General features: G+C 41.6%; 1 protein-coding gene across 1 annotated transcript; it reads left to right on the top strand.

Moving 5' to 3' along the window:
- The first annotated feature begins 463 nt into the window (after nucleotides 1-463).
- LOC118996157 (pulmonary surfactant-associated protein A-like) lies at nucleotides 464-4537 on the top strand. The gene is made up of 5 exons (XM_037059431.1): nucleotides 464-666; nucleotides 1492-1686; nucleotides 1970-2089; nucleotides 2854-2931; nucleotides 3393-4537. Exons 1-5 carry the CDS (start codon nucleotides 498-500, stop codon nucleotides 3767-3769), a joined length of 939 nt encoding a protein of 312 aa, XP_036915326.1. The 5' UTR covers nucleotides 464-497; the 3' UTR covers nucleotides 3770-4537.
- The last annotated feature ends 7020 nt before the right edge of the window (nucleotides 4538-11557 follow it).

Below are 11557 nucleotides of genomic sequence, written 5' to 3'. Positions count from 1 at the left end.
GGATATGGGAAGCCTGGGAGCTCAGTGCTGGAGAACATCCCATGACAGACAGTTTGTTCCAGATCAGCCCGATGACCCTCAACTTGAATCAGGGCCTCTCCACTGTCTGGAACCACATGGAACCTTCCAAGAGCTAAAGAGGCTCTGGAGCTGTCATGGCCCCAGAGAGGAGTCCCATGGAGATATCCTTGCATGCTCTTAATCTGCTTCTTTGCTCTCCTGGGAAGAGTCCAGCCTTGGTATTGTCTCCTGGTGGTGGGCATTTGGGGGGTGATGATCATGGCATGTAAATGTCACCAGCCAGGATAGTTGGGGGAAGTCCAGGCGGGGGAGGATTTCCTAACCCTGTGTAAGTACTCCCATCCTGCACTGCTTGGAAACTGGTTATGGGGAGTGGGGAGCCTCCAGCCCATGAGCAATTTCCCTTCTTACAGACCTGGAGTTTCTCTTTAGCAGGTTTCCTAAGTGCCCCTCCAGCCTGAGTGCTCTGTGAGGAAATGTGCTGTGTAAATAAGACTTCTTCCTGCCTGGCCCTCCCTGGAGTAGAGGTCCTTGTTGCAGGAGCCTCTCCAGGCTTCAGGGGAAGTCTGCATCCATATAAATGGTGCCGTCTACCTCTCCACTCTGACCTGGAGGTAGAGATCCACGTAGGCTCTGTGTGTGTAGGTGAGTTAAGCTCCATCTCCTGGGTGCTCCCCAGTACACGCATTGGAGACAGTGAGAACCAGCCCAGCAGTCACAGGTTTAACTCGGAGCCAGGCTGGGAAGGAGGGGGCCTCTGCCCACATTCCTGTAGTTGTTTCACAAAATTTTAACTGTGATAGAAGCAGAAAGGCTTGCAAATATCCTTATATTTTTCTGGGTTCCTCAGCTAGGTCCATTCTCACCAAGATTTTAGCAGGGTCTGCTGGGGGTCGGAGGGCAGAAAACAGCCTGCCAAGGAGCAGGGGTTACCCCAACAGGGGGAGGGAACTCCTCATCTTGGAGTGTCCAGGCCATGGACCCTGGTTATCTTCACTCATCCTCAGGAACATGGTCCCTTAGAACCTGAAAAGAGGGTAGCTGAGAGGGTAAGAGACAGAGTAAATGAGTGAATGAGTGGCCACATCCTCTTCCTAACAGCCTGGGAGGGACAGGTTAGGATCATCTCCAGGGCAAGGAAGTTTTAGCTGAAGTTAGCAATAGTGAGGTGAGTTCCTCATGGTCATACAATGTACAAGCAGAGACTTCATTAGAACCTAGGTGCTCTGACTCTCCAGATCTATTTGCCCTATACCTCCTCACTTGCCCAGGTATCACACCACCCCAGGCCAGAGCAATGGGGCATGAGACTATGTTAGATGCCAGATGACGCTAGGAGTTCCCAAGGATAAGTTGGGTCTTCCCAGAGCTCCTGCCTATACCTGCCCTGGCCCTGGGGCTCAGCCATGGGAGGGAAGGGGAGACTTCTGCAAATGCTTCAGATGGTCTGGCAGCCCTTTCTTTGGGCAGGAGGAGCAGCTGGAACAGCAGCCATGTTGCTGTGCTCTTTGGCCCTCTCCCTCATCCTGCTGGTGGTCTCTGGCATCGAGTGTGAAGTGAAGGAAATTTGTGTTGGAAGCCCAGGCATCCCTGGCACTCCAGGATCCCATGGCCTGCCAGGCAGAGATGGAAGAGATGGAATCAAAGGAGACCCTGGATCTCCAGGTACTGGCTGGGGGACCCCTTCTTCAGCTGAGGGACAGTGACCTGTTTTCAGGAGCCCAGTGTGTTCAGGACTCTGGACTGGGTGGAAGGGTCAGCTGGATGGTGGGGCACAGTGGGAGTTTCCTGGAGCCCTTAGACTGGAACGCCCTGGCAGGGTTTCTCCTCAAAGTGCCTATGTGCTAACAGATGAGTCAGCCTGGCTGATAATGGAGGTCCAGGCACACCAATCCAACCTTGTTGTGGATGATAGATATCATATATCCATGTCCCCTTCTCTCTGCAGGCCCCATGGGGCCCCCTGGAGGAATGCCAGGCCTCCCTGGGCGTGATGGGCTGGTTGGAGCCCCTGGCATTGCTGGTGAGCGTGGAGAAAAGGGAGAACCTGGTGAGAGGGGCCCTCCAGGTGAGCAAGATGGGGAAGGTGGGCAATGGCAACCTGGACACAGTGCCCATGACATAGTCACATGAGAGATGATGGGAATGAGACAAAACTGTGGAGGCCCCCAAAGGGCATATTGCTCAATCTCAATAAGAGATTACAAGGTTGGGGAGAGAAATCAGAAGAGTATGGGTAATAGGCCATAATGCAGAGACTGATGGGCGTTGAAAGTGCTCCATGCATCATGGCTGCTATAAGAAAGGCACAGGGTGATGGGTATAGGAAAAGGAGCAGTACTGGGAGGCAGGGGAGGCACTTAGGGGTTAGGTGGTGGGAGCATTCTGAAAAATACAGCGGGTCTTGTGGACCAAAGAGCCAAGCAGATGGTGTGATTGGGGGCCCCATATGCAGAGGGAAACTGAATAATAATCAAGATCCATCAGGGAAGTATAAAGGGAACCACATTTGCCCTTGGTGGAGGGTGGGGAGGGACCTTTGCACAGAAATCAGAGAAACCCACAGAAGTGAACAGAAAGAGCCATTAAAAACTGTGACAGGCGAGGAGAGCAGAGAGGGGCTCAGCAGGTGCAAGGCTGCATGAAAGGATACATGTTTTGGGAGTGTGGAAACACACTCCAGTGTAATGGACCCTTACAGTGGGGCCTGCACCATGGGTATGGACAAGTAGAGAGAAGAATGTCAGGCTTGCAGGGGGTATCACACCTGCTTGGCAGCAACTGGAGGTCTCTGTTGGCTTGCCCTCATCCTGTGTGGGGTTTTCTCTACAGGGCTTCCAGCTTATCAAGATGAGGAGCTCCAAAACACACTCCACAACTTGAGACATCAAATCTTGCAGTCAAAAGGAGGTAAGGGGCCCCCTAGGGGCTTATAAGACAAGGTGGGGCTCTCCCTAAGTTCCCCTCATCTTCAACACCAAGCTCCAGAACCTAGTATGGGTGTGGACATGCATGTCTTGGGGAAAATAATGATGCTTCCCTTTTCTGATGTCTTTGATGGCCCAGAGGGGACAGAGGTGGACATAGATTAGTTCCTCATGTCATGAGAAAGCAAGTTCTCTGCCTATCTTGCTTTCTATTGGGTCCTAGGAAATTGTAGTTTTTGGCACATAATAAGACAGTTAAAAATAATTGTTAAATGCATGAGTGAATGAATAAAATAATGAAAGCACAGAGGAGAATTTAGAAAGACTAGGATTGGAAGATGGAGGGAAGACAGAAGGGCAGAGAAGAGACTGGAGAGAGTATGAAGGCAGAGCCCAAGTGGGACAAAGAGGCCAGTGGCCTGACCCATATTCCTTTGCTCTCAGTCCTCAGTTTGCAGGGTTCCATGCTGAGAGTGGGAACGAAGGTCTTCTCCACCAATGGGCAGTCAGCCAATTTTGACACCATTAGAGAGTTATGTGACAGAGTTGGTGGCAGCATTGCAGTCCCAATGAGTCCAGAAGAGAATGACGCCATTGCAAGCATCGTGAAGAAGCACAACACTTATGCCTACCTGGGTCTAACTGGGGACCCTACCTCTGGAGTCTTCTACTACCTGGATAGAACCCCTGTAAATTATACTAACTGGTACCCAGGGGAGCCTAGGGGTCAGGGCAAAGAGAAGTGCGTGGAGATGTACAAAGATGGGCAGTGGAATGATAAGAGCTGCCTGCAGTATCGACTGGCCATCTGTGAGTTTTGACCATGCATCAAGGCAATGGGAGAGATAAGGTCCTGCCTTGCCTTTCAGTCTCTATCCTGCAGATCCACCTGATATATGAAATGCTATCACTCCTTTGTAACAAAATTTATTTGTGGCTATTCAAATTGGAGGCCACTTCTCCCCCGAGTAGAGCCCCGACGCTTCCCCCTAGATCACTAATCAGTCTGACACGCCCCCTGCAGCACCCACTCCTAACTTAGCCCTGTGTCAAGAGACAGACTTCTTTCTTCCTCTTTATATTCAGTTCCTTCCTTTATAGATGGTAACAGTGAGATGCTGGGATGGAAACTCCTTCCAAAATCACACAGAAGGTGCCTGATTCCTGACCCACTCTACTCTTTCTCTGCAGCCCACTGCCTACCCAATCTCATTAAGATTTAGCAGTTCTGGTTGAGCATATGATAGAATCAGCTCTCCATGAGATCAGAGCACCACTGGTGTCCCAGCATTAGTGAAGGCCAATCCAACCATAGTGATTGGTGCATATTATCCACTCCCTTGAGTCTCGGGTGCCAACTCAACTCTCCAACCTAAAAGCAAATAGCCTATACCTAATATATACCTATACCTCCAGAGAAGATCTTACCCCCACCCCAAATATAACCCAAGTAACTTCCTGTCATATCTCCCCACAACTTTGGATCTCAAGAGATGTTCACACCACTCATCACACCACTATTTATTGAACACATGCTATGTACCAAACACCTTAACAAGCACTTCTGGCAAATAAAATATTAAATATTTAAATGCTGTGGGATGAGCATTATTTTCCATGTCTTTTACATGAGGATATGGAGACTTAGAGAAGTTAAATGTTTCTGAGTTTGATTACATAGAGCAAGTGGCAGAGACTTGATTCAAACCCATCTACCTGGACCTGAAGCTTATAATCATATCTGCCCTACTCTCTCACTGAACAGAGATGATTTAATTGTAATAATTCGTGGATGTGTTAACATCAGCTTCCATTGCTCTGGTTCCAAGAAACATTACATTTCTGTATTTTTATAAATCAACTTAACTGGATCTGAGTCCCCACTTACCTAAAAAAATGGAAAATTCAGTCTCAGATTATGCTTTCTTTGTTGAGTGGGAGGGCAACTTGCTCTCCACTCAAAGGTTTGCTGGGCAAATAAAGAAATACAGAAAACATCTGGAAGAATATCAGTGTTGATGTCTGGAATTAAGATAACTCCTGCTCTAAGTCTATGTAGTCCTTTTTTGGAGAAATGTCTTCCATTTCTCACTCAGCCACCTGGATGTTTTCTATAATCAGGGCTGTCCCACGTCTCTGTAAGCCACCCCAGTCTCAAGTATGCATGGAATGGGACTATGCTCCAGTGCTCTGTGGGAATAGTATCATGTCCCTACTGGCTCGAGGAAGCATCCACATACATGTCCCATTTCAGAAAGATCCCCACTTCTCCCACCTTCTCATCTTTGAATTCTCTTCCTCACTGCACATGATTCCTTTCTTAAGCAAGAGTAAGCTCTGGATCAAAATCCACAAAGCCAAATGAGAATGAGCAGAAATATTTTTCAGTCTTTTGTGAATGGTAATTTTTAGTCTGGTCACCTTCCTACATGTGCTTAGGGCCCAAAAGACAAATTATTGAGCCTTCCCCAAAATTCAAAGAGCAAGAAGGAAAAGTATATGTTCCCTATTTTACAGATGAACAGTCTAATCCTCTAAAAATTGATGTTTTCTCATTTCTTATTAGGTTTCTTTTTTACTTTATGGTTTTATTTGCTATTGTTACAATGTCACTTTATCACATTTTAAATTAATCATTGCTGGTTTATAGAATTTATTTTTGTTGTTGAACTTATATTCAGCCATCTTTGTGAATTCTCATTCATCCCCTAATATTTCTAATATAATTGGTCATTTTATATTTTATAAATACTTGATTATATTTATTAATGACAGAAATTTTTGCTTATTTGTTATGACTAACATTTCTTTTTTTATTGCACTATCAGTGTCAAATGAAAAATACTTCTACCTGAAAGATACTACTCTCTCTTTTTAAAAAATATTTTATTTATTTATCTTTAGAGGGGAAGGAAAGGAGAGAAATATCAATGTATGGTTGCCTCTCATGAGTCCCCTGCTGGGGACTGGCCTGCAACCCAGGCATGTGCCCTGACTGGGATTTGAACCGTGATCATGTGGTTCGCAGGCCCACACTCAACATATACTAGAAAATTCTGATTTGAGGATGGGTATAATTTTTTTATTATATTGTCTTCTTAATTGTATGAAGTAGTCTCACACATTTTTAAATTAACATTTCTTAGATATTATTTTAAAGGTGCCAGGAGCCCTTATATATTGTTGAAGATATTCAATGATAAAAGATATCTTTTGGGTGGGGCCCTGAATATATAAATGAGAACACTTCCAATATTATACCACAGAAAATGTTTCTTGTTTTAGGGGTTTTCCTAGCTTGCTGTGATTCATTTTAATCATGAATGTGTATTGAACTTTATCACATGATTTGTTTGCGTTTCCTTTCATCTAATAACACTAAAGTGGTGTCCAGTGTGGGTTGAGTTATCTACTGTTCCTGGGTGCCAGCACCTGGATCTCACAGGGGAGAATAAGAGGCTCTAAGTGCCTCATTTTTTTAGGTTGTGGAAATGCCCAAGGGACCCAACTATGGAACCTGCAAGGAGGGGGGTGTTCAACATAAGTGACTTGATAATTCCCAGCCCCTTGGTCCATAAAGAGGGGAAAGAAGACTGATGCACTTTGAAAGGAAATTATTCCTTCCTCTTCTCTCCCTGTGGGTTGAGGGAAGCGACTGTACTATCCTCCTCCCAATCTTTGCAAGTAGAGTTGTTCAGATTACTTTGCTTTCCCTGATTAAGTTACCTGAGGCAGAAATGGAGGAATTATATCCTGTTCTAAAATTACTGAAGTACTAAATCAGCAGATGGCCTCATCTTGCTGTGGCATGGGGAGATGAAAATGGGAGAATAGAGCTGGGAGCAGGACTCTTTGGGGGCAATGTGTATGTCCATCACTCAGATGGTTTCCCTGGGGCTGTGTGAATGTCATGAAAGCTAGCCAGGGTTTAAACTCTAATGAGCAAGTTGCATCCCTTGAAGCAGCGACATGGGGACTCAAAGAACAAGAGACTATGAATTGAAATGTTCACTGATATGATTTTGAAGGTAGGGAATGTCCAGATAGAGACCCTTACAGAGTCCCTTGTCTGAAGAACTAACTCTTGAGAAAGGTTATCATTTATAATCAGTCAATAAAGGGACCCAACAACAAGTCAGGTGGGCCAAAAAGTAGCATTTCCTCCAGTGACATGTGGTTCTTCTGTGAGCAGGTATTATTCACCATTGGCATCATCATTTTCTCTACATTTCACATATGCAAAGAAATAAGAAAGAAAGCTACTGCACACCTTTCACTTCAAGGAGACACAACTCTATGGCCAAAGGTGTGGTGAATCAGAGATGAAACTAGGATCTCAATGACAAAAGTGTAGGACAATAATCATGTATTTGGATTATGTTTTAAATCAATTCTAGAAAGTTTCATCGCAGGAGTCTGGGAAGAAATGTATGAAGAATTTTGAGACCATGTATTAGTTTTGAGAAAAGGGAGAACTTACAGCTTTAAGATTCTACATATCTGCAGTGAGACTCTTAAAGTTGTCATAAACTAAATTAGTGAGTTACATGAATTCATTTTTTGATGTTGAACAATCCTTGCATTCCTATAATATACCCTACTTGTTCTAGTGCTTGCTACTCTCATTACACTTACTAAGTGCCAGGCACTATACTTGTATTAACTCATGTCATGTTCCTTAACCCCATTACTCCCAATTTACTAATAAGAATATTAATGCAAATAATTTAAGTAATTTGACATGTAAGTGATTTGTCACAGAACATGCAGCCAGCTAATGGTAAGATTGGACTATAAAAACAAGAAGTCAGATTTCAGAGACTGTGCTATTAACTGTCAATGCTTGGCTAGACTTTAACAGCTATTTATTACTTCAGTCTTTCAGGTGGGTAAGTGTCTGTTGCACATCACATAATTATTCTTATGTTAGTGGCTACCAGGGACATATTCTTTCCATAATTGGAAAAAGAAAGAAGAGGCCATGTTAAGCCTACAAGCACATTTAGAGCTGCTGATCCTTTCATGTCTGCTCACTGTCACAAAACCGAGCCAAATATCAAGAGGACTGAGGTATTTACTCCATGTCCTCTATCTAGTGGGAGGCTCTACAAAGGACTTGAATATAAAAGTCTATGATAAGGAGAAGTTAAATGTGAGAATAATAATTCAAACTGTAATAATCATGTTTGCCAAATTTATTATTTTTGCAAAAAATCTGTTTTTGCTTTATTATTTTTTGCTGTAGTTCATTAAACATATTTTATTAATTTATTTTAATTTTCCTATTATCACTTATTTATTCCTATTTATTACTTATTTATTCTACATTTATACTANAAAGGACTTGAATATAAAATTCTATGATAAGGAGAAGTTAAATGTGAGAATAATAATTCAAACTGTAATAATCATGTTTGCCAAATTTATTATTTTTGCAAAAAATCTGTTTTTGTTTTATTATTTTTTGCTGTAGTTCATTAAACATATTTTATTAATTTATTTTAATTTTCCTATTATCACTTATTTATTCCTATTTATTACTTATTTATTCTACATTTATACTATCTTTAAAAATATTAATATATCTGTTGCACAGAGTCAGCAGTCAGATTATTTCTTATTTTTTAAATTTTTATTGAATTTATTGGGGTGATGTGGGTTAATAAAATTTTATAGGTTTCAGGTGTATAATTCTGTAATACATTACCTCTATATTGTATTGTGTGTTCACAGTGCAAAGTTGAGTCTCCTTCCATCACCATTTTTCCCCCTTTATCATCATCTATCTTTCCCCACTACTCTTTCCCTCTGGTAATCACTGTACTATTCACACTACTATCTGTGTCTATGAGATTTTGCTTTTTTTTTTAATCCCTTCACATTTTTCGCTCAGTCCCCCAACCCCCGACTCTAACAGCTGTCAATCTGTTTTGTGTACTTATGAGTTTGTTTTTATTTTGTATGTCTGCTTATTTTGTTCATTTGTTTATTTTGTTCACTAGATTCCGCATATAAATAAGATCACGTGGTGTTTGTCTTTCTCTGACTGATTTACTTAAGATAGCATAATACCCACCAGGTCCATCCATGCTGTAGCAAAAAGTAAAATTTCATTCTTTAATTTTTTTGTCTTATTTCATTTATTTTATTTTATTGTTATTCAAGTACAGTTGTTTGCATTTTCTCCTCACTACCGATCCCAGACATCCCCACCTCCCTCCCCTGATTCCAGCCCCCGCTGGGTTTTGTCAGTTTTGTCCAGGTGTCCTTTCTAGTTGTTCCTGAAATTCCTTTCCCCTGTACCTCTTATTATCCCCTCTAACCTCCCCTCTGGTTACTGTCAGATTGTTCTGAATTTCAATGTCTCTGGTTATATTTTGCTTGATTGTTTGTTTTGTTGTTTAGGTTTCTGTTAAAGGTGAGATCATGTGGTATTTGTCTTTCACCACCTGGTTTATTTCACTCAGCATAATGCTTTCCAGTTCCATCCATGCTGTTGCAAAGGGTAGGAACTCCTTCTTTCTTTCTGCTGCATAGAATTCCATTGTGTAAATGTACCATAGTTTTTTGATCCACTCATTTACCAATGGGCACTTAGGTGGTTTCCAGCACTTGGCTATTGTAAATTGTGCTTCTAAGAACATTGGGGTGCATAGATTCTTCTGAATTGGTGTGTCAGGGTTCTTAGGCTATACTCCCAGCAGTGGAATTGATGGGTCAAAAGGCAGTTCCATTTTTACTTTTCTGAGGAAATTCCATATTGTTTTCCACAGTAGCTGCACCAGTCTGCATTCCCACCAACAGTACACTAAGGTTCCCTTTTCTCCACATCCTCTCCAACACTTGTTTGTTGATTTGGTTATGATGGCCATTCTGACTGGTGTGAAGTGGTATCTCATTGTGGTTTTAATTTGCATCTCTCTGATGGCTAGTGATGCTGAGCATCTTTTCATATGTCTCTGGTCCCTCTCTATGTCATCCTTGGACAAGTGTCTGTTCAGGTCTTTTGCCCATTTTCTAATTGGGTTGTTTGGGAGTCATGTGTTCTTTATATATTTTGGAGACCAAGCCCTTGTCTGAAGTATCACTGGCTAATATGTTTTTCCATACAGTTGGCTCTCTTTTTATTTTAATGTTGTTCTCTTTTGCCATGCTGAAGCTTTTTATTTTAATGCGGTCACATTAGTTTATTCTTTCCTTTATGTCCCTAGTTCTAGGGGACACATTGGTGAAAATATTGCTGCATGGAATATCTGAGAAGTTTTTTCCAATGTTTTCCTCTAGGACTTTTATGGTGTCATGACTTATATTTAAGTCTTTTATCCACCTTGAATTTATTTTTGAGTATGGTGCAAGTTGGTGATCGAGTTTCATTTTTTCCCATGTAGCTGTCCAGTTCTCCCAACACCATTTGTTGAAGAGGCTATTTTTACTCCATTTTATGCTTCTTCCCCTTTTGTCAAATATTAATATACCACAAATTCTTGGGTTTCTGAGTTCTCTATTCTGTTCCATTGGCCTATGTGTCTGTTCTTATGCCAGTACCAGACTGTTTGTTTTTTTTAATCAAATGCAGTTTAATTTTTGTTTTTGTAACATAGGTTGCTTTTTTAAAACCTATGTTATTGTTGTTGAAGTACAGTTGTCTGCATTTGCTCCCAAGAACTCCCCCCACCCCAGCCATCCCCACCTCCCTCCCCTAATTCCACCCCCTCTTGGTTTTGTTCATGTGTTCTTCATGGTTTTTCCTGTAATCTCATCCCCCTGTTCTCCCCATTATATTCTCCCACCTCCACTCTGGTTATTGTCAGATTGTTCTTAGTACCAGGCTGTTTTGATTACAGTGACCTTGTAATACAGGTTGATATCAGGTATTGTGATCCCTGGAACTTGTTCTCCTTTGCCAAAATTGCTGCAACTATTTGGGGCCATTTATTGTTCCATATAAATTTTTGAAGTGTTTGTTCTATGTCTGTGAAATATGTTATTGGTACTTTAATAGGGATTGCATTGAATCTATAAATTGCTTTGGGTAGTATGGCCATTTTGATGATGTTAATTCTTCTATTCCAAGAGTGTGGTACATGCTTCCAATTGTTTGTGTCTTCCTTAATTTCTTTTTTCCAGTGTTGTGTGGTTTTCTGTGTACAGGTCTTTTACCTCCTTGGTTAGGTTTATTCCGAGGTACATTATTTTTTAGTTGTTACTGCATCAAATTGTTTGATTTCTGTTTTCTGTTTCTGTTTCTGTTTCTGATTTCTGTTTCTGATTTTTTATTGTTGGTGTACAAAAATGCCTTTGATTTCTAAATATTGACTTTGTATCCTTCTGTTTTACCAAATTCACTTAGTAAATAAAGTAGTTTTTTGGTGGAATGTCTAGAATTTTTAATGTACACTATCATGTCATCTGCAAACAATGACAATTTTGTTTCCTCCTTTCCAATTTAGATGCCTTTTATTTCTTTTTCTTGTCTGATTGCTGTGGCTAGGACTTCCATTACTATGTTGAATAGATGTGGTGAAAGCAAATATCTTTGCGTTGTTGCTGATCTTAGTGGGAAACATTGTATTTTTGCTCACTGAATATGGTTTTGGCTGTAGGTCTCT

Source organism: Sturnira hondurensis, unplaced genomic scaffold (assembly GCF_014824575.4).
Source record: "Sturnira hondurensis isolate 20B ecotype Veracruz unplaced genomic scaffold, ASM1482457v3 Scaffold0010874, whole genome shotgun sequence".
Lineage (NCBI taxonomy): Eukaryota > Metazoa > Chordata > Mammalia > Chiroptera > Phyllostomidae > Sturnira > Sturnira hondurensis.
The sequence above is the reverse complement of the archived record's forward strand: the minus strand, read 5'-3'. Positions and strand labels throughout refer to the sequence as shown.